Source organism: Hypanus sabinus, chromosome 10 (genome assembly GCF_030144855.1).
Source record: "Hypanus sabinus isolate sHypSab1 chromosome 10, sHypSab1.hap1, whole genome shotgun sequence".
Taxonomy (NCBI): domain Eukaryota; kingdom Metazoa; phylum Chordata; class Chondrichthyes; order Myliobatiformes; family Dasyatidae; genus Hypanus; species Hypanus sabinus.
The window spans coordinates 89,676,468-89,699,659 of NC_082715.1; the positions used below are offsets into that span (position 1 = coordinate 89,676,468).

The 23,192-nt window shown below is 40.5% G+C and overlaps 1 protein-coding gene across 6 annotated transcripts in view; it reads left to right on the forward strand.

The window, feature by feature from the left end:
• The window catches only part of LOC132400848 (collagen alpha-1(XIX) chain-like), a 109,262-nt gene that overhangs the window by 44,959 nt on the left and 41,111 nt on the right, over positions 1-23,192 (forward strand). For all 6 annotated transcript variants that reach the window (XM_059982290.1, XM_059982291.1, XM_059982293.1 and 3 more), the window contains 8 exons: positions 3,485-3,538; positions 4,787-4,837; positions 7,212-7,247; positions 9,834-9,860; positions 15,918-15,971; positions 17,737-17,790; positions 19,386-19,439; positions 19,533-19,604. In XM_059982290.1, coding sequence (XP_059838273.1) covers positions 3,485-3,538; positions 4,787-4,837; positions 7,212-7,247; positions 9,834-9,860; positions 15,918-15,971; positions 17,737-17,790; positions 19,386-19,439; positions 19,533-19,604 — 402 coding nt within the window. The remainder of the gene's footprint in view (positions 1-3,484; positions 3,539-4,786; positions 4,838-7,211; positions 7,248-9,833; positions 9,861-15,917; positions 15,972-17,736; positions 17,791-19,385; positions 19,440-19,532; positions 19,605-23,192) is intronic.

A 23,192-nucleotide genomic window follows, 5' to 3' on the forward strand; every position in this document is an offset into this window, starting at 1 on the left:
GGCTTCACCCAGGGAGAATGTTTGAAAGGTCTCGGCGTGGACCTGTAAGGTGCAGTAAGCGGGCAGCTCGCTCACGCCATGAGAGTCCGTAAGTCCTTATGAGCAGGGCTTTGAATTCTGTGTATTTTCCATCCTCCGGGGGCGACTGTATGAACTCCTCAACCTGGGCAGCTGTCTCCTGGTCGAGGGAGCTCACCACGTAGTAGTAACGTGTGGCATCCGAGGTTATCTGCCGAATGTGGAACTAGGCTTCTGCTTGCTGGAACCATAGGTGAGGTCGCAGCATCCAGAAGCTTGGCAGTTTTAATAAAACTGCATAAACAGATGCGGCGTCATTCATCTCCGGTCCAAATGTCGTTTGGGCAGTGGAGGTCACCAATTGTAGCGGTGTGCTACATGCAGTGCTGAAATAACGACACGTAGTCGGTGAACTGCAGTTGCAAAAGAGGTTTATTCAAACTTTGCGGCCTCGCTTTAAAGCCTTCCTGTTCCCGCCCTCCCCGGGCGGGAATGCTGTAGGGGGCGCGTATTCAAGGTCCCGTCCTATGCGTGGACTTTTCCCCTTGCTGGTGAAGCAGGCTTGGTGCCCTCTTTGGGACCGGCCTGAATGTCGGTGCGCGCCACTTTGTGAGCCAGTTCGAGTGCACTGGGAAGTGGGTCGCCACACTGCCATGGAATTGTTCTAATTTGCAGCCACTTTAAATGCAAATTATGTCCTCTATTTCTGCTGGTCAGATTTCCTGTACTTATTTAGTCCCTTTGGATTCAAAGGCTGGAACTATTCTGCTGCTCCTGACCTTAGACTGAGATTAATGCATTCTGACAAATTGCGATGCTCATTTGCCAGTCCTGAATTTTGGAGATGAAAGCATATGGTGTAACCTTTGATGGAGGTCAGCTTGTCTTGGAAGGTGGGAATCTCTGAAGCTATGTCCTTCATGATTGAAGATCAATGCTAGAACACTGCTAGAATTAAAAAATGTTGGAAAGGTTAAGTCCCAAAATAAAATTGATAAATCTTTCAGTCAATAAAAGCAGAACAAAATAATATACACCATACACACAAAATGCTGGAGGAGCTTAGCAGGTCAGGTAACATCTGTGGAAAAGTAAAACAGTTGACTTTTCAGTACAGACTTGCACTGAAACCAAAGAAATGTCTTCCAAGTCTCCATTCCAAGTCTTTAGACATAGCTGGTACATATGCCCGCAAATGCAATAAGTATAAATGCCCTTAAAAGTCAATGATATATGCACACTCAAAAGTATCAGTTCTGTTATCATACTTTTATTTTATTTCATTTAGAGATACAGAACGGTAACAGGCCTTTACAGCCCAACAAACACATACCATTCATATGTACCCATGTGACCAATTAACCTACTAACCTATACATCTTCAGAATGTGGGAGGAAACTTGAGCACCCAGAGAAAATCAAAGGGAGAATGTACAAGTCCATACAGACAGCCATAGAATTGAACCTGGTACACTGGTACTGTAATAACATTATGTAACTCCTATTCTACCATGCAGCTCTATTGTTCAAGGGTATATATACATGTTGCATTTCCTTTCTTTCTATAAGGATTGTCATTATGATCTAGCATAAATAGGCTGATGTTTTTGCCAGAGATCTCCCAGTATTATGATGGACAATCAAAGCCACTGCTGAAATTCACCTGTTCTACTGTTCTATGACTGTCACTGTCAGTGCCACTGCCCTGTGGATATCTTGCACAGGCTCACTTGTAATTGTATAATGATTAAGTTTGACAAGAACTTTAATGTGCTTTAAGCAGATCTGAATCAAGCTGCTGATGGAGTTATAGAATTAATAAGAAATAGAGTTAATGCTTGCTATTGATCAGTTCTAGAAAGCTGCCTGGAACAATCTAGGCTGCTTTCTGTTGCCATATTCATCAATGTCAATTTGTTCAATATATGAAAAAAAGAAACACTGTGCTTTAGCTTGAAATTCAGGGTTAGGATATCCAATAAATGATGACTTAACACTCCAGGTTGAAAATTCAAAGTAAGTTTATTATCAAAGTACATTATGTCACCATATATAACCCTAAGGTTTGTTTTCTTGTGGGCACACTCAATGAATCCAATAACCATAATAGAGTCAATGAAGACTGCACCGAGAAGGGTGGACAACCAGTTTGCAAAAGACAACACAAACTACAGATACAAAACAGGGAAGAAAAGAAATAATAATCAATAAGCTAGCAATAAATATCAAGAAACATATATATAAAATTATGAAAGGGATAGATGAGATAGAGGCAGGGAAGTTGTTTCCACTGGTCAGTGAGACTAGAACTAGGGGACTTAGTCTCAAGATTCGGGGGAGTAAATATAGGACGGAGATGAGGAAGAACTGCTTTTCCCAGAGAGTGGTGAATCTCTGGAATTCTCTGCCCAATGAAGCAGTGGAGGCTACCTCAGTAAATATATTTAAGACAAGGTTGGATGCATTTTTGTACAGAAGGGGAATTAAGGATTGGGGGAAAAGGCAGGTAGGTGGAGATGAGTCCATGGCCAGATCAACCATGATATTATTGAATGGTGGAGTAGGCTCGACGGGCTAGATGGCCTACTCCTGCTCCAATTTCTTATGTTTTTATGTTATGAGATGAAAGAGAGTCCATAGGTTATGGGAACAGTTCAATGATGGGGCAAGTAAAGTTGAGTAAAGTTATCCCCTTTGGTTCAAGAGCCTGATGGTTGAGGGTTAATAACTGTTCCTGAACCTGGTGGTATGAGTCCTGAGCATCCTGTACCTTCTTCCTGATGGAAGCAGTGAGAAGAGAGTGTGACCTGGGTGGTGGTGGGGTTCCTGATGATGCGTGCTGCTTTCTTGCAGGGTGTCAGGGTGATGAGTTCCTCTCTGCAGGCTGCCTCATTATTATTTGAGATTAAGCCAATCAATGTAGTGTCATCAGCAAAATTAATTAGCAGATTGGAGCTGTGGATGGAGACACAGTCATGGGTATGCAAAGAGTAAAGGAGGGGGCTTAGGAGATCTGCTTTCCTTTTAAAGTTTATATGTGATGTTTAATGGATTATTGTAGGATAAAAATGGAAAGCTAATGCAAATGGGCTAATTGTTCCATTGAACAATAAAGATTGCTGTATCCCTTGTCCCTGGTGTGCCTCTCTGAAAAAGTTGTTCAATTAAAAATATTTTACTCTGAAAGCCAATGCTTTAGCTTCTGGAAATCTAAACTAAAAAGAGATTTCAGAGTCAACAATTCAGGATGAACATTTTGCACAATGTGACTCTTACTGTTTCCACAAGTGTTGGCAGTCTTGCCAACTTCAGCAAATCATTCTTTTTTTTTATTGGTAAATGACCTTTGCTGATCAGAATTTTCCTAAGTTATTGACATAAGGAGATTGGCTTCATAACTTTATCCATAGTTTCAGGTGTAATTAAGACTCTGTCCTTAAAGTGAAGTGTTGATTGTACATCACAGGGTAGCAAAGGGGAAGTAGGAATCCCAGGACCTCCTGGACCGCCTGGACTTCTGGTAAGTTAACAATGGATATGAACTGTTCAATATTTAGCGTCATTATCCTTATATAGGACAGAACCATTAAGTAAATCTTCAGAGGACTAGTAATATGCTATATTGTTCAAGCACTGCATAGATTATGTTGAGTTCCTAGTCTTGGTCACACATGTAATTTAAATATTTTCCAACTGCTTCTTGAACCCACTTACATTCACTTTTTTGAATAAGAGCTACTATCAGTGGGTGTTCTTGGAAATTCATTCTATAGTTATGATTTTTCAGCTTTCCTACATTTATTCTTGATTCCTACATTTCCAAACACATCATAGCTATCTTTTCATTGACTTGTAAAATAATAGCATGACAACCATAGGGTCTTAATATTGTAAAGCACAAGAACTGGCCATTTCGGCCACCATCTCCATGCTGATCATTTTGCCCCTCGGGGCTAATTCCATCTGCATGCACTAGATCTTATACTCTGCCATGCCTATTTAAACACCTTTCTGAATGTGTTTTATACGTAGTAATTGTATCTGCCTCCACCACCTTCCCTGGTGCTGAGTTCCAGATATCAACCACTCTCAATGTAAAACAATTTTCTACTCAAATCCTCCTCAAAACTCCTTCTTTTCTGCTTAAAACAATGTCCTCTTGTTTTTGAGCAACACACATAAAAAGTTGGAGAAACACAACAAGCCAGGCAGCATCTATGGAGGGAAATAATCAGCTGAAGTTTTGGGCTGTGACCTTTCATCAGGACATGTGCCCTCTTGTTTTTGATACCCCTATCATTGGAAGAATGTTCTGACTATCTACTCTCCCTGTACCCTTTATAATTTGTATCGTTCTATCAGGCATACTTCTATCAGTGTCCTTCTTTCTGGGAAAACAATCCCAACCAATTCAAATGTTTCTCCCTAACTAAAGTCATCCTATCAAGCAGCATCCTGGTGACATCTGCCACACTTCACCCAATTTTTCATATGCTCTGCATAACGTTGTAGCTTTTGACAGCCGACATCATTATCCACAATCAGTTTGTTACAGGCTATTCTTAGTTTATCGTTCTTACCTGCGGCAGTCACCAATTATTGGTAATGAAATATGTAGCTATGCCTTACTGAAAAGTACAACACCAAAGGGTATTTTTTTCCATATGAAACAATTCATTCCCTGTGAGAACAACGAGTGACTTCATGTTACTTCATGTTAATATGAGCAACATAGTTAGGTCTGATATTATATTCTCATATTTCTCAGAGCACTGCTACCTATGAGGGAAATGGAATGAGCAGTATCTATAAAAAACAGGTAAGACTTTACAGAAATCATTCACAATGTTCACCTATATCCATTTATAAAACTAAATTATTTTGTTTGTAATGACTATTAGTTTTAAAATGTATACCTTTACATGTAATTATCAATATCTTTTCACAATGTTAAGTGCAAATGCAGAAAGTTGAAGTGTTGTACTTCATCATTTTGAAAGGTTATTTTTCCACCAATCATTTTATCTGAGAGCATCTCTGTAACCTCTCTGTATTGTAATCCTTGTTAATGAAGGAGTGTATTGATATTAATTGCGAATTTTGTTTTTGTCCATTTGTACCTGTAGTGTTGGATTACTTTAAAGTGACGAATGACCTGATTATCATTTTACTTTCTTTTGCAATTCCATATATCCTCTTTTGTTGGCCTTTTTTGATCAAAGGTCATGCTCAATCCAACCCTTCTGTGCTCTTCACAGAATTTAGGAATTTCACATGTATCTTGATAAATAAAACCAAATGGTACATTTCACCAAGAACACAAAATGAATTCATTCACAAATTTAAAAAAAAACAGATGTTCAAAATCATGGTGAAAGACAGGCTCTTGTCTCTGTCTGCAATCACACTAATTATTCTCCCCATATTCCCATCAATAACCCCCAGAATGAAACACTGACCTACACCCTAGGATTAATTTACAATGATCAACTTAAACCAAAAAGTCGTATGGGTTTGAGATGCGGAAGAAAACCAAAACACTTGGTAAACCCATGTGGCCATGGAAAGTAAGCACAAACTCCATGCAGAGAGCACTGAGGTCGGGGTTCAACCCTGGTTTCTGGTGCTATGAAGCAGTAGCTCTACTAGCTGTGCCACTGCACCACCTAAACAAAACAGCAAATGCTGAAAACGCCCTGCAAGTTCGTTATCACTGGTATAAAGAGAAACAGAATTACCAATGGAAATGAAAACAGAGAAATGATAAGATGGACTCTTGGCCTGACAATCTACTTCAATATAATTTTGCAGTTTATCATATACCTGCACTACAGTCTTTCAGTAGCTTTTAGACTTTATTCTGCATTGCTATCTTAGTCTAGTTCAATGCACTGTGTAATAATTTGACCAATATGCAAGACAAGCTTTACAAAGTATCTTGCTACATATGACAATAATAATTAACCAATATCAATGAATGTTTCAATTTCAAGAGTCTTCCTTAGAACTAGGAAAGTAAAGTTCCCAAAGGATAGGAGAGGTATAAATGACAAAGAGTATATCTTAGATCCATTGAAGCCAGGGAATCCCAGGCATTCCTGATGCTTATGGAACCATCTGGTTTATAGATTAATGAAGACAGAGTTAATCTATTAACCAGACATCAAACAATCTTCAAACAGATGCTACTTGACTCTCTGTGTTCCTCCAGTAAATTTCTTGTTGCTCCAGATTCCAGCATATGCAGTTTCTCATTTCTCCGATTAACCAGACAGCTCCCATAGACATTAGGATCAACTGTGTAATCCTGACCTCAAACCATTAGAGATAATCCCTTTGTTTAATGTCTCCTTTCCCATCCTCTTTGTGACTTAAACCTTTTCCCCCTTTTTCCAGTTCTCCCATTTGTCTTCTAACCTCCTTCCTCTATCAGCTTTCCTACTTTCAGAGATTTGTCGTCATGCTGCTCTAGATCCTACTATTTTCTCAGTGATATACCATTTATCCTGTTTTCTTTGGTCGTCTTTACCATACAGCACCCTCCAAGTGCTCAGTCCCTGAAAATGCACTTTTAGAAACAGTTACCACCTTATTTTACATCTAGTTCTAATGAGTGTGATTTGTTTCTGTCTTTCCCTTGAGCTTACATGACTCTAGTGATGTGTGCAGACTCTGCAGTGGACTCGATGGATTTATAGCTCGTTCTCTAACCAACATTTCCCTACTTTCTGGTAGCTTCTAACCTGATGGTGTGATTTCTCAAACTTTCAGTAATTTCTCCCCCTTCCCCTCTCTCTTTTTCCATTCCCCATTCTGGTTACCCTCTCACCCCTTCCCTTCTCCTCACCTGCCCATCATCTCCCTCTGGTCCCCTTCCTCTTTCTTCCATGGTCCACTCTCCTCCTCTATCAGATACCTTCTTCAGCCCTTTACATTTTCTACCTGTCACCTCACAGCTTCTCACTTCATCCCCCCTCCCCACACAACCACCTCACCTGGCCTCTCCTAGCACCTGCCAGCTTATATTCCTTTCCCCTCCCCTATCTTCTTATTCTGGTTTCTTCTCCCTTTCTTTCCACTCCAGCATTTTGCTTGCTTCCCTACTTTCAGATTTGATCTTCTACATTTGTTACCAGTGCTGGAAATTATAAAAGTTGAAAAGTCACCATTACTATCCTCTGATTATTTTGCAGGATGCTCCGGGTTTACCAGGTCCACCAGGTCCACCGGTAAGTATTTCTCATGTTCAATGATGTAAGAATGATTAGAGATTTTAACCTGCATTCACTTCCTATGAAATTTATACCAGCTTCAAATTAAACTTGCAGCAAGCAATCTCCTGGTATTATCTCCTGGGTGTCCCGTCATCATAAATAATAAAAACAAATAGGAAGCAGTACCAATAACTTGGGGCTGACTATTGTGGCAAAACTTCATTGGTGATCTAAATTGAAAGCTAGGTCAGTAAATATTAACTCTAGATTACTGCAAGTGATTGAGGAAATATGTGTGTTATGGAGATAATGGTTTATAACATGAACAAACCAGTTACACATCAACTTCAGAGAAGGAACAGAATTTAGCTGTCCAGTTCTTCACTATAATTTCAAGGTAATGCTGAGCTAATTGGTCAAATAGGGCACAGAAAGTACAACTCAGGAACAGGCCCTTCGGCTGAGGATGTCTTTACTGACAGTGATGCTGATTGCTTGCACATGGTCTAGATCCATCCACTCCCAGCCTGTTCATATGCCTCTAAATACTTCTTCTTGTTGCTATTGCATCTGCTTCCATCAATTTCCCTGGCAGCACATTCTAGGTGCCTGCCACTGTTTGTGTAAAAATTTCCCCTGTATATCACCTTTAAGTTTTCCCCTTCTCACCTTAAATCAATGATCTCTAGTATTAGGCATATCCTCTCTGGGTAAAAGATTCTGTTTACTCTATCTATGGCTCTCATAGTTTTAAATACTTGTATCATGGTGTGCCTCCCCCTCCATGCTTGTCCAACCTCTCCTTATAGCTAATACTCTCTAATCTAGGCAATATCCTGGTGAAATTCTGTGCCCCGTCCAAAGCCTCTATTTCATCCCCATAGTGTGGCAAACAGAACTGTACACTATATGCTAAACGTGGCCTAACTAAAGCGTTATACAGCTGCAGCATGTCTTCACAACTTTTATACTCCACGTTCTGACTGATGAAAGCAAGTATGCTGTATGCCTTCTTTACCACCCTATCCACTTGCATTGCCAGTGTATTACGAACTTGGACACCATGATCCCTCTGTATATCAGTGGTCCTCAGGGTCTTGGCATTTACAATATACTCTTCTCTTCCAATTCAACTCCCGAAAGGCAGTAACCCACACTTGTTCAGATTAAACTCTACCTGTTATTTCCTTGGCCATACTTCCCGCTGATCTATATCATGCTGAACTAATTCTTGTGTCCTCTGCAGACTTAATAATCATCCCATTTACATTTTCATCCAAGTCATTTATATATATATCAGAAACAAGAGGTTCTTGAGCTAATCCCTACAGAATACGAATAGTCACAGAACTTTAGTCAGATTAACATGCCTCCACCACTACCCTCTGTTTTCTATGATGACCCAATTTTAAATCCAATCTGTCAAGTGTCCGTGTATCCCACATACTTTAATTTTCTGGATCAGCCTACCTTATCAAAAGCTTTCCAGAGATTTGTGTAGAGAATATCCATTGCCCTTCCCTGTTCAATTATCTTTATTACATCCTCAAACAAACATAATCACCTTTGCTGATTATCACTAATAAGTCTGTTTTTCAAGATGTGAGTAGATTCTATATCTAAAAATCTTCTCCAATATTTTCCCTACAATTTACAGTATGTAAGGCTCATCAGACTATAATTTCCCGGTTTGACCTTATTGCCCTTCTTAAACAGAGGAATAACATGGTCTAATCCCCAGTCCTCTGCTACCTCAGCTGTGGCTAAGGAGGTTGCAAACATTTCTGTCAATAACCTGGAATGGGTCCCATCAGGCCACGGGGACCTATCCATCTTAATATTCTTTAGCAGACTCAACACATCACGTTTATTGCTATCAACTTGGCCTTATAATATTACCATCCCTCTCCCTGTCCTGCATTTCCTTCTTGTCGAATACTGATGTGAAGTACCTCACCCACTTCCATTGATTCCAAGCATAAATTCCTTCCTTTGTCCTTGAGCACTTCTGTTTCTCCCCATTTACCCTTTTGTTTTTACTATCTACATGAAATTGGGATTCTCTTTAATGCTACTTGCAAAAGCGTTTCACTTTTAGCTTCCTGATTTCCATTTAATTCCCATTTAAGTTCTTGTATGATTTAGGTTGTATAATTTCATAAAATGCCCAGATTTTCTCACTACGTCTGATCTACATAATTCATCACCTCCATGAAGAAATTTGAAAAAGTGACCTATTTTCCTCATTTTATGTTTTTTTACAACAATCAAAGTGGTCATTTAATCCATTGACCTGATGCCCGCTCTGATTAATTCCATCAGTTCCATTCCTCTCCTTATTTCCCTGTAGGCATCACGTCTTAGGGATGTAAGGAGCAACCAGAGAATTCTGAGAAGCCCATGCAGTTAGAGGGAGAATGTGCAGACTGCACTGGAAATCAGGATCATACTCGATTTCAGTGGCTACACCATTGTGCTGTTCTTTGACATGCATGCCTATTTTTAAGGTGCAATATATTTTTATGATGTATTTGTTTATAAACAGTGGTTGTATGGAATTTTATATGCTTATACATGATTATTTGTGATTTACTTTTGCAGGGGTTAAAAGGAGATCCAGGTTCAAAGGTAAACAGCTGCCTATTTTTAAAATAGCTTCAAAATCTGAATAGAAAAGCATTAAAAAGTTAGTTTTTCACTGGCATTTTATAAAATTAGTCAAAAAGTAAGTGGTTAAGTTGATGACTATACTAATCCAGCAGAGGCTAAAGGAGGAATGTTGGGCAAAGAACCATTGCTTTTCTCCAGATAAAGCCATTATCCTTTTGACTCCCTATTATAATAAGGAAGTCTACATGCAGAAGTTTGTCCTCTGTATCATATGAAACAATCCGCTTGGTTCTGAGTACTGAACTTCATTTGAAATTCACTTTCATAAGACAATGGGAGAAGATATGGCAAGTGACATTACTATCTCACATCTTGCACATGCTACAGAGATCGACTCCTACCTCATTATTTCCTAGAATATGACCTTATTGGTGGGGGGATGGGTTAGTATAATCATGCCCTCATATCCTGGACTGGAGTTGTACTACAAGTACAAGCCTGATGAAGAAAGCTTGTGCTGAATTTTCAGTTCTTCTGCCGAGAGAAATGAGAACAATTGAGCCTGCAGGATTTAGGATGGCGACCTACCACCATTTGACATTTTTGCAGTGGCCTTCATTTGGAAAACTGAAGTTGCTGCAGGGGAAAAAATACTGAAATAGAATGAAGACAGATTTAAAATGGAAATCCAGGTCGAACACAGGGGCACAGAAGATCAACAGGCAGTGCTGATAATTTCAGCGGTAATAATCTCCTGTGCTTTCATCAGCATGGGCCTTCCCCCTCCCCACCTCACACACACACGAACATCTCTATCCAATGATGTGCTAGTTGCTGGATTAATTGGCTGCTTTATGTTGCCCTAGATGCTTAGATGAATATTAGGTCAATTGAAGAGAGTTGATGAGCATATGAGAGAGAATGGGTTACTTGAAAATAAATGGGAACATGAGATAGGTAGGATAGCAATGAGAGCTGACATAGCCTTGATGGGCTGAATGGAGCCTGGCTTAGTCCTGTTTTCTTTAAAATAGGCTAGGCTTCCCACTGGAGTGAGCAGGCTTCAGGTCAACTGAACATTTTAAATTGAGATATACTGTGGCAGATTTCAATGAGGACATCTTTATTTCCCAAATGTTCAGCTGGTAGAGTTACTCCTTGCGCTGAAAGCACTTCACAGATCCTGCTCCTCCCCTCAGGCAGCTTGATGCAGTCTGTCTGCGCTCTGCTCGCTTTCTCCATCATGTATTATTCCAAAGGGAATGCTGACTATTGCATCTATGCCTGGGAGCAACTGGTTTGTACACAAGCCTCGAACTCAGAACAAAGTAATTAAGCATCTGCCGCAGCAAACCCTGTGGGCATTAGTAACTTTGAAGAGCTGCAAAAACTCTGTAACACTTCGTGAAATAGTACCAACAGCCATTAAAAATCAGTCAACAACTGATTTCAACAAAAATCATTGCATTGGCAGGTGGGAGGGGCCTTCAGGCTGCTAAGCATTAATTCAGCTGTTCGGTTTGGACTTTATTTCCTCATAATAATAATAATGATTTTACTTTGTCCATCCCTAATTTGTCCCTGCAGTGAAGAATCAGTTAAAGATTAACCACACTTGCAAATCTGGAGACATTAGAGGGCACACTGACTCAGAGCAAACTTATTTTCCAAAACTTAGTTTATTTCAAAATCCAGTAGCTCTGTGGTTACTGAAACCAGCTTCTGTCCTTGATTTCATATTTATTTAATTAGTTAAATTTAGCTTCCCAGCTGGTGGGGTGGTAGTGAACTTGTATCTCTGAACTGATCTTCCAGAAGAGCTTGTTCTGTAACGTAGCCACGCACTGCTTTATAAAACAAAGTCATGTATTCTGCCATAAATGAATATTCCATGGAATGAAACCATCTAGCGCACCGTGCCCATGCTGCCGCTTATTGAAGACTTAAACAATTGCTGCTCTTACCCCTGCAAATTTTTACAATCAAGAGTCTATGCAATTCTCTTTCGAAATTGCCACTGAAACTGCTTTCACATCTCTAGTTGACAATGCAATCCAAATCACAAAACATTCCATCAAAGCAAATTGCTCATTTCCCTCTGGATTTCTCTGACAATTATGTCCATTGCTTTCAGACTTGTCTATGGAAACATTTTTTCCCTCCTTAATCTATCATTACCTGTCAGAAATTTGTACAAATGTATTAATTAATTTTTTCTACCCCGTGAAGCCTCTAATCTGTTTCTATCACATTCATTGTCAACGTATCATTGATGCATTGTTTAATTTCTGAGTACATAATTAAATTTAAAATAATGATTTCGCTTCCAATCAAGGCCACAATCTTAGTGTGATTGGGAAGCTGAGAACAAGAACCTCCAGCATATCAGTTGTCCCATGGTTCCAGTTAATGTTTGTACATAAGACTTGCAGTTTGTCTTCAGGTTTGCTTCCTGAGCCCTCTACTGAATACCTTGATCTGGTATAAAAACATTGAAGTAGTTTATAACTTACCTGCTGCATATCAGCTATTTGAAATTAATTCACCTTGACTTTATACATGGAAAAATAATCTTAAAATTACATTAAAACTGTGTTTGAAATAAGGAGCTGGTATGTCTGACTTGTAGACATGCCCGGGACTTTTGTTTGAAGTCAGAAGGTGGTCAGATCAGTGGAGTGTTTTACTTTCACTTTCTTGGCCACCAATTGGTGAAAGAGACTGATGCTCACCAAGGAAAAGGGATGTGTAACGTCCTGGCCTTTTCAGGGGTGATTGTTATCGTTCCCCCCCCCCCAACTATGTGGCTCACTGAGAATTTTCAGTGCATGGAGAAGGAGAAAGTGTCCAGCCAGATGAGATACTGGCCATTCTCAGCTCTCTAACTCAATCTCGGGCTTAGTGTGGAGCGAGGGATATGAAGCAACAGCGGTCGTGCCTCTGGCACTGAGTCTGGCCGTGTGGCTCGGAAGGGTAGGGAACTGAAGTGGATCACAGCAGTAATAGAGGACTCTGTCATCAGGGGGACAGATACGCGATTCTGTGGACGCAAAAAATAACACAGATGACAGTTTACCTCCCAGGTGCCAGGGTCCGTGATGTTTCTGAACATGTCCGCAATATCTTGAAAAGGGAGATTGGGCAGCTAGAAGTCATGGTACATATTGGTACCAATGACACAGGAAGAAAAAGGAAGGAAATCCTGAAAAAAAATACAGTGAGTTAGGAAGCTGAGAAGCAGGACCTCAAGGGTAGTGACAGTGAAGATAGGAATAGAATGAGATGGCAGATAAATGCAGCAGGAGTAGGAGGCAGGGAGTCAGATTTCTGGATAATTGGGACCTCTGGGGCAGGTGTGACCTGTTGCACTTGAATCCAAGGGGGACCAATATCCTTGCAGGCAGATTTGCTAAAGCTGTTGGAAGTGGTTTAAACTAATATGGCAGAGAGGTGCAAACCAGTATGACAGAGCTGAGGATGAGCCAGCAGGTTTACAAGTAGATGACGGATGTAATGTGAATGTAAAGAAGGACAAGCCAATGATAGGATGCAAGTGCAGACAGGGCAAAGAGTACTCCTACCCCCTTTTCTTTCTTCCATAGCCTTCTGTCCATTAGTTTAGTTTTAATTTTTATTTTATTGAAATACAGCGCAGAACAGGCCTTTCTGGCCTTTCGAGACATGCCACCCAGAAATTCCCCGATTTGATCTTAGTCTAATCATGGGACAGTTTACAATGACCAAATAACCTACCAATTGGTACATCTTTGGACCTGTAGAAAAGCCATGCAGTTACGGGGAAAATATACAAACTCTTTACAGGCAGTGACCGGAAATGAACCCAGGTCACTCGTACTGTAAAGCATTGTGCTAATCGCTATGCACCATGCTGCCCCATTTAGAGAAGGGGTGAGCCTGGGAATGGATATGTTTTGTTGACCACAAATTTTTCCAGTTTTGCTATTGCTATGCTAGTTTGGTTGGATTTTGTCTCTATTTTTGATTACTTATCTTTGGTGGTTTCATAATAAAGGTTCGTACATACTTTTCTTTGACTTGGAACTCAGTTATTTGGAAGCATGTCACACAGTGTTAATTCCCTCACTCATTTTCTCAGGCGGTTTTGGTTTGTAGCCACTGTGCAGATGATTGATATGGGAACCCTGGTGACATATCTCAGTTGTGCTCTGTTTTGGGGAGGGAAGGAAAGAAGTGAGGTTACTCTCTACCACCTCTGGTAATGATGCTTTTGTGGTATAATTGGTGAGTTCAAAGGTGAGTCATGTGACTTTTTCTGCAAGCCAAAGACCCACGAATGGCACTGAGTCCATTTTGGAATGAAGCTGCTGAATAATTATATGTATTGTGTAGACATAACTATATACAAAGTACCAACTTGCATGACAGAGCTATATTGAAATGAACATCTAAATTTTCATTTCGTTTGCAAGGGATCAACTTCATCAGTATATAAAGTCAACAGGGTTATTGAAGAATACCAAACAGATTGAGTTGCAGAATCATTTTTCCAATAAGTAGTGAATTAAAGTCGGGTTGGACAGTCCAACCCAGCATGGATAAATTTTTCTAAGTACTCAGTTTGCCTTACAATACCAGAAAGAAAAATAAAACAAATAAAAAGCAGAGTTAAGTTTTGCTCTTTGTGCATTTAACATACTAAGTGAAACGTTTAGTTCCAACATCCAGCTGAAATTGTTCCCCTCTGATATGAAAATATCCTGAAGCTATTTTTAGATACATAGAACATAGAAAATCTACAGCACGTTACAGGCCCTTAAGCCCACAATGTTGTGCTGACCATGTAACCTACTCTTGAGGCTGCCTACAATTTCCCTACAACATAACCCTGTTTTTTTTTAAGCTCCATGTATCTATCTAAGAGTCTCTTAAAAGAACTTAATGTATCCACCTCTACCACCTTCACTGGCAGTGCATTCCACACACCCACTACTCTCTGTGAAAAACTTACCCCTGACATCCCCTTGTTACCTACTTACAAGCACCTTAAAACTGTGCCCCCTTGTGTTAGCTATTTCAGCCCAGGGAAAAAGCCTCTGACTATCCACATGATCAAAGCCTCTCATCATCTTATACACCTCTATCAGGTCACCTCTTATCCTCCATCGCTCCAAGGAGAAAAGGCCAAGTTCACTCAACCTATTCTCATGTCCTTCAATCCAAGCAACACCCTTGTAAATCTCCTCTGCCCTCTTTCTATAGCATCCACATCCTTCCTGTAATGAGGTGACCAGAACAGAACACCGTACTCCAAGAGAAACCTAACTAATGTTTTAAATAGCTGTAACATTACCTCATGGCTCTTGCACTTAATCCCACGGTTGATGAAGGCCAACACACGCCTTCTTAACAACACGATCAACCTGCACAGCAGTTTTGTGTGTCCTATGGACATGGACCCCAAGTTCTCACTGATCCTCCACACTGCCAAGAGTTTTCCTATTAGTATTATATTCTGTCTTCAAATTTGACCTATCAAAATGAACCACTTCACAGTGTTGAACTCCAGCTGCCACTTCTCAGCTCAGTTCTGTATCCTATCGATGTCCCGCTGTAACCTCTGACAACCCTCCAGACTACCCACAACACTCCCAACTTTTGTATCATCAGCAAACTACTTAACCTACCCTTCTACTTCCTCATCCAGGTCATTTATAAAAATCTCAAAGAGGAGGGGTCCCAGAGCAGATCCCTTTGGAACACCACCAGGCACCAACCTCCACACAAAATACAAACTATCTACAACCATCTTTTGCCTTCTGCTGGCATACCAGTTCTAGATCCACAAAGCAAGGTCTCTTTGGATCCCATCCCTCATTACTTTCTGAATGAGCTTCACATGGGGAACCTTATCAAATGCCTTACTGAAATCATAAACACAGTTAAAGAGTAATACCTAAAGATGCAGAATATCAAGGTGAAACCTGAAAGCTCATTAGAAATATGTTCTTCTGCCTTTAGTGCACATGATGATCAGTTGTGATATGAGTTGGTATTTCATGTAAAAGTTAAATAATAGTTGTTATCCTCTTGTAGGGAGAGATGGGTTTAATGGGTTTGCCAGGATTGGAAGGCTCTCCAGGAGAAAAGGTATGTCTCACTCCCGCCTCACTCTCCTGCTTTACTCTTTCTCTTTCTTGCTCTAATCTTGCTCTTACTTCTTCCATTATTTCACTCTTTCCTTATACACCCTCTAGCTAATTTTGTTCTTGCTCTCTCCAGTCTCAGGACAGTTTCTTCATGTCCAGCTACTGGTAATGTTGTAGATGCTGCAAATGTAAAATGAAAACAAAATGCTAGAAGGCAGCATCCGTGGAAAGAGAAACTGAGTTAACCTTTCAGATCCAGAACCTTTTCCCAGAATTGGTAAAAGAGAAAACAAGTTAATTTTCAGTTAAAGGAACAAAGGAATATCTCTGATAGAGTAAAACCTTATGGTCTAATGTAGCATTTAGAAGTATGGTCTGCCTCTTTCTATTATTTGTTGCTCAGCAGCAAAGCCAAAATTCATAGAGAGAATAAAACTGAACTAAAATCACGAATGGATGGCTGACAGCAATGGCCACTTCTGAGACAGGCAGGAAGAAAAAGCAAGATGCATAAGTTGGACAATTCAGTTCTGAGCCTGGAAAGCTGCAAGGTGCTCAGGGAAGATGACATGTTGTTACTTAGGCTTGCATTGGGCTTCACTGTAACAGTGTAGGAGACCTCAGTCAGGTAGGTCAGAGGGAGTGGGATGTTGAAGTAAAATGCCAGACAAAAGGGAGCTCAGTGTTGCCTGGATGGATAGAACATTGCTGCTACTTGATGTGACCATTTATTCTGAGTTTGGTTTCCCCGTTGCTGAGAATACCATATTGCGAACACCCAGTGCAATACTCCAGAATTGTCAGAGAGCAAACAAATTGTTGCTCCAACTGGAACTCAGTGAAAAGGTGAAAGGGCTGGTGTTGCCTCTCCTGTGTTTGCAGGGGAAAATACCATAACATGAGGAATGATTGAGGAAGATAGGAAAAACAAATTAGGGTTTCCCAAAGGGAGTGAGAGAGAGGGCACAGGGATATGTGTCTGTTAGTGGAATCTTATTGTAGCTTGTCAAAATTGCAAATAGTGACGTCTTGAATGAAGAGGCTGGTGTGATGAAAATTGAGGATCAGGAGATCTTGGTTCTTGCTCTGTCCAGAAGGAGAGGGAGGTGAAAGCAGAAATGTGGGAAATTGATGTGATGTGGTTAAGTTTTTATCCACTATGGTGGAGATGAAGCCACGAATAAAATATTTCAGAAGCACCTGTGTGGAACAAATCGAGGAGCCACACAAAGCAAATGTAGCTGTGGCTCCATGCAAAATGTCAATTGCCATTTCTTTGATCTGGAGACTGTGATTGGAAATGAGGAGCTGTTGTTCAAAATATGAACTACTCCAGCCAGGCAGAAGGAGAACCTGTTCAAGAAGAGGTGGAGGTTCCAGCCCCTCCTTATGAGGAGTGGAGGCTGAGCATTTGTATGGCCATGGTGAAGCTGAATCACTTGGGACCAAGAGACTATTAAAGATATAAGTGGGAAGGAACTGGACCAGGAAGAAAGGGCAGAATCAAGTTAAAGTTAGCTAAAGTGTAATTGAGAATTGAACCTGAGCACTCCATGGGTTTGTATGACTTTCTGAGTTACTGATTAGGATATCAGCTTACCCTGAGTTAGTGATAGACATCCTCAATAGATCACTGCAAATGTTCACTACAGCTCTAGAATGTGGTCTTCATCAGCAATTTTTCACATAGGCAATAAGACAGTAGTAAACCAACCTGTAAAGTGTTAATGCATCATTTATAAAATGTTCTTGCAATGTACTTCTAGGGCGTTCCAGGAGTGCCTGGACCACCTGGTCTCCAAGGACCCATTGGTCCACAGGTGAGTATTTTGAGGGGTGTTGAATAATATTGAAGATTTATATCTTGCAAAATGCAAAACAGTGAATCAGTTTATGTAGCATTTATTAAAGGGCCTCGGTTTAAATTTTCTCACTCTACATCGAGTTCAATGACCATTGGAAAATTCGAAGTTTATTTACCTTTCTATTTAAAAAGCTGTTCAAGCACCATATCCAGAAGATGGTTCAGGCACAATCAAATTTCTTCAATTTATCTAAAAATTGTCCTCAATTTTTCTGCAAGGAATTGAGACATTTTTGTTTCTTTAAAGTTGCCCTTTGCCAAACTTACCACATGACGTAATAATCTATCATAAATACGATGCATTGGGTGTGTTACGAACCCCGTAACTGGGTCACTTACCAGCAAAAATAGAGAGGTCCGTTGAAGTCTGATGATACAATTTTTAACAGTATTTATTAGTAAAAATACACAAAAATAATATCAATGCAAACACACAGATAATATACGTCGTCAATACTAAATCTAAAAGTGCGGGTATAATAATAACCAATAAGAAATAAGCTCTATCGTTGTCTGGGGATAATGTATTGTCCGATGGAAATATAAAGCTCACTCAGTTCATGCAGGCTGCAGCCTTTTGGGGACCACTGGGTTTGCAATGGTTGGAGAGAGAGAGTTTTGGGAGAAAAACTTGCCGACTTTCCTTTTATGATTTCGATCTGTCAGAGTCTCGTTGGTGTGGCCGTTCACTTGTGGCCTCTTCTTTAGCTAAGTGGTTCTTCCGTGATGAGCCTGCCACCCTCACAAGGGAGGACGCGCACAAGCCCTCACCGGCATTCGCTATAAAATGCTGTCACTGGATTTCCAGCGCTTCTTCTGGTGTGTCTGAAGGGGTTGTTCCCCAGACCCTCTTTTATCCTTACTCATGGGGTCTCAGATGTCAATCAGGTTGGGATGATGCAATCCCTCAACCAGCCCACTCTGGTCATCCCCTGAGGGCCTTCAATGAATAGTACAGTACTCAATACACAATTCCGTCTCCAAGAGACAATAGCTGTTATCAATGGTTTTGTTTTGCTGAGGCCAGGATACATTCCAAACCTTGTGGATTCTCTCTCATTTCCTGGGTCCCAGACCCGAATTAATAGCGATCTTGCGATTCTCAAAAAGGAGGGGGCGACTTTGTACCCTTCAGCCTCTCAGAGTTGCAGCACATTCGTAACAGGTGCATTTCTTGAAGAGTTATGTTTAACAAAGAGTAGGTTCTCCTGGTGGCCTCTCAAGTATGAGTTACCAATGTCTAAGTTAATGAAGATCTATGTGGAAGAAGGGAGGGCTACAAGGAAGGATCAAGAAAATATAACTGATTGACAGTTTATTCAAGAGGCTAACTGTGCTCAATTTGTCTCATTCTGCACTGTGTCATCCTGATCTCCACAAAGCCACTTTAATCATTGTGATTTAACTTGATAGCATTCATTGTAGATGAACATATAGCATTTTAGTTTAAAACCTTAAAAGTCACACCTCATAAAATTATACTTCCTTCCAATAATAAATAGTCTTTTAATATAAATAACAACTGCAGTTTTTGTTCTTCCTTCTAAAAAGGGAAAACCAGGTTTTCCAGGCCCACCGGGGCCTCCAGGTTCAACAGGCGATCCTGTGAGTTGAATTCCCATGTTTATTCCAATGTATATCATCTGCTACTTAGGAAATAGTACTGGGGACTGACCTTTACTATGTCTAATGTTGTAGGGAGTAAAAGGTGAGAGAGGACCATTGGGAGAAACTGGCTTTCCTGGACCAAAAGGACCACCTGGAGCCCCCGTATGTATATTTTCAGAATAACAAGGTTTTTATATTGTATAGAAAACACTTTTTAATGAAGAACTTCCATTCTTCAGTGATTAGCACAGCAAACAGACTCATGTAGTCCAAATGTTACTTAAAACAAAGCCGATGCTTGAACTTGCTGTATGTAGGTATGGACAGTATTACATTCACTGAGTGTTGCTAATAGTGGTCAAGCTTCTTACTGGAATGAATATTTGAAAAGCTTCTCCCTCTGGCTGTCTTACTGTATTTGCATGATGAGGCCTCATAATTCTGGAGAGGCCAGCCTGCAATGATGAAGATAGGGACCCTAGCTGAAGTGTCGTGATTGTGCTCTAGGCCTGTCCAGGCATCCTGCTCTTTGTTTCAGAATACATACTGATTTTCAATATATTTCAAGTGGTCTGTGGATCTTGCTGTAGATATGTGCTGCATTTGTTCTTGGATACCTGACAAAGGCCAAGACTAGAGGTTCAAGAGATAGCTCTTGTACTCCAGTAACCAACTGTTGGTCAAACAGAGGAGGTTAACAACAGTAGGCACAGCTGACTGCCCCTGATGAAGGAATTATGTGAGTGCTCCAGGTATAAAATGTTAACCAGGTTGATTTTCTATGCATTGTCCCAGACTAGTAAAGGATTTAATCTCTATCAATTTTCATTCTAGTAGAGATCTGAGTTCTGATGCCAAGTCCTCAATGGCCCATGCATTCAGTTACTTTGGAGGCGGTCACAGTGCCTGCACATTATCTGCGCCCAGTGCAAGGAAAATGTGATTAAGTCCTCTCTATTTGTGGTGCAGCTCAGGAGATTTGGTTAAGATTTGGTGCTGGTGCCAGGGCAGAACTAGCTGTCAGGAATGTCAAGGCGACTGTAATATAATTACCACTGTTATTAGTATCTAGTTTATGGTTCAGCATCAGCAGCTTTGCCTGAGGATGACGCAGGTTTCAGCCCCGTCTTAGAGAGGTTCTCATTGGTCAAAGCTTTTCTTGTCCGCCTCTTGCCTCTTCAAACAAGATTTGATCTTTGTACCCTTTCTTCTTTCTCCCAGTTTATTGTAGTCCACACATCTGATGTGAGGAAATAATTGCTTTAAGTACCAGGTAGATAGGATTTGGGTCACAGCGCCAAGGTTGGATATGGATATTTCTGACAGCATTCAGAAGGAAATAGACTACAAAGAGAAAAAGATTTCCAAAAAACGAGACAAGCCATGAGAGTTGGACGAGCTGGTTTGCTCTTCCATAGATCCAGTTGGCCAGTGGTCTCCTTCTACACTGTAAACTTCCATTATTCCATAGAAAAGGTTCTGTTGATCTGCAGATATAGATGTCTTACTTTCTGTGAATACCCATTCCATACGTTTCTCTGAATCATACACTCTCCTAATCAGTCCCAGAAACCAGGACTAAAGATCCTGTAAATCAGAATCAGATTTATTATAAGACCAGAAGAAATAGGAGCAGAATTAGGCTATTCACCCATCAGATCTTCTCCGTCATTCCATCCTGACTGATCCAAGATCCCATTCAACCCCATATACCTGCCATGTCCTTTGATACCCTGATTGATCAGGAAACTATCAACTTCTGACTTGGACACACCCACAGACTTGGCCTTCACTGCAGTCTGTGGCAGAACTTTCCACAAATTCACTACTCTCTGGCTAAAAGAATTCCTCCTTACTCTGTTCTAAATGGTCGCCCCTCAATTTTGAGGCTGTGCCCTCCAGATTTGGATGCCCCACCATAGGAAACATCCTCTCCACATCAACCTTATATAGTGCTTTCAACATTCAGTAGATTTCAACAAGATCCCCCTACATTCTTCTAAATTCCAGTGAGTACACATCCCAAGCTGCCAAACTCTCCTCATAGGTTAACCTCTTCATTCCTAGAATCATCATTGTGAACCTCCCTGGACTCTCTCTGATGCCAGCACATCTTTTCTGAGATATGGGGCCCAAAACTGTTGACAATATTCCAAGTGCAGCCTGACTAGTGCCTTATAAAGGCTGAGCATTATCTCCTTGCTTTTATATTCTATTCCCCTTGAAATAAATGCCAACATTGTATTTGCCTTCTTCACCTCAGGCTCAACTTGTAAATTAACCTTCTGGAAGTCTTACACGAGGACTCCCAAGTTCCTCTGTACTTCTTATATTTGAATCTTCTGCCCATTTAGATAATAGTCTGCACTATTATTCTCTTTACCAAAATATATTACCATACATTTCCTAACATTGTATTCCATCTGCGAATTCTTTGCCCATTCTTCTGATTTGTCAAAGTCCTGGTGCAATCACAATGCATCCTGAGCATTACCTATCCCTCCACCAATCTTTGTATCATCTGAAAACTTTGCCACAAAGCCAACAATAACATTATACAAATCATTGATAAATAATGTGAAAAGTAACGGTTCCACTACTGACCCATGATGTACGCCAGTAGTCACTGGCAGCCAACCAGAAAACACCCCCTTTATTCCCACTCCCTGCCTCCTGCCTGTCAATCATTCCTCTATCCATGCCAGTATCTTTCCTGTAACACCATAGGATTTTATCTTCTTAAGCAGCCTCATGTGGCATCTTATTAAGTACCTTCTGAAAATCCAAATAAATGACATACACTGCCTTTCCTTTGTCCACCCTGCTTGCTACCTCCTCGAAGAATTACAAGAGATTTGTCGGTCAAGAATTTCCCTGACAGAAACCATGTAGACTTTCACTTATTTTATCATTAGTCTCAAGTACCACCAGAAACTTCTTACTTAATAATAGACTCCAACACTTTCCCAACCAATGAGGTTCTGCTAACTCACCTATATATTCTTTTCTTTTGGCTTCCTCCCTTCTTAAATATTGGGGTGATATTTGCGATTTTCCAGTCCTCTGAGATCATGCCAGAATCAAGTGATTCTTGAAATATCATGACCAATGCATCCAGTATCTCTTTAGCATTCTCTCTCAGGACTCTGAGATGTAATCCATCTGGTTCAGATGACTTATTCACCTTAAGACCTTTCAGTTTGCCTGGCATTTTTTCCTTTGTAATTGCAATGTCACTCACTTCAGCTCCCTAACACTCATGGACCTCTGGCACACTGCTAGTGTCTTCCACAGCGAAGTCTAATACAAAGTGCTCATTAACTTCATCTGCCATTTCTTTGTCCCATTACTACCTTACCAACAACGTTTTCCAGTGGATCAATATCAAATCTCACCTCCCTTTTTCCTCTTTATATAACTGAAAAAAACTTCTGGTATCCTGCTTTATATTATTGGCTAGATTGCCCTCGTATTTCATCTTTTCCCTTCCTGTAGCTTTTTAGTTGCCTTTTGTTGGATTTTAAAAGCTTTCCAATCATCCAGCTTCCCACTCACTTTTGCTACCTTATATGCCCTTTCTTTGGCTTTTATGTAGCCACATTTGCTAATCTCTACCATTTGAGAACTTCTTTTTCTGTGGGACATATCTATCTTGCACCTTGAGAAGTATTCCTAGAAACTTCAGCCATCTCTGCTCTGCTGTCGTCCTGGCCAGAATCCTGCTTCAAACCACCTGGGCATGCTCCTCTC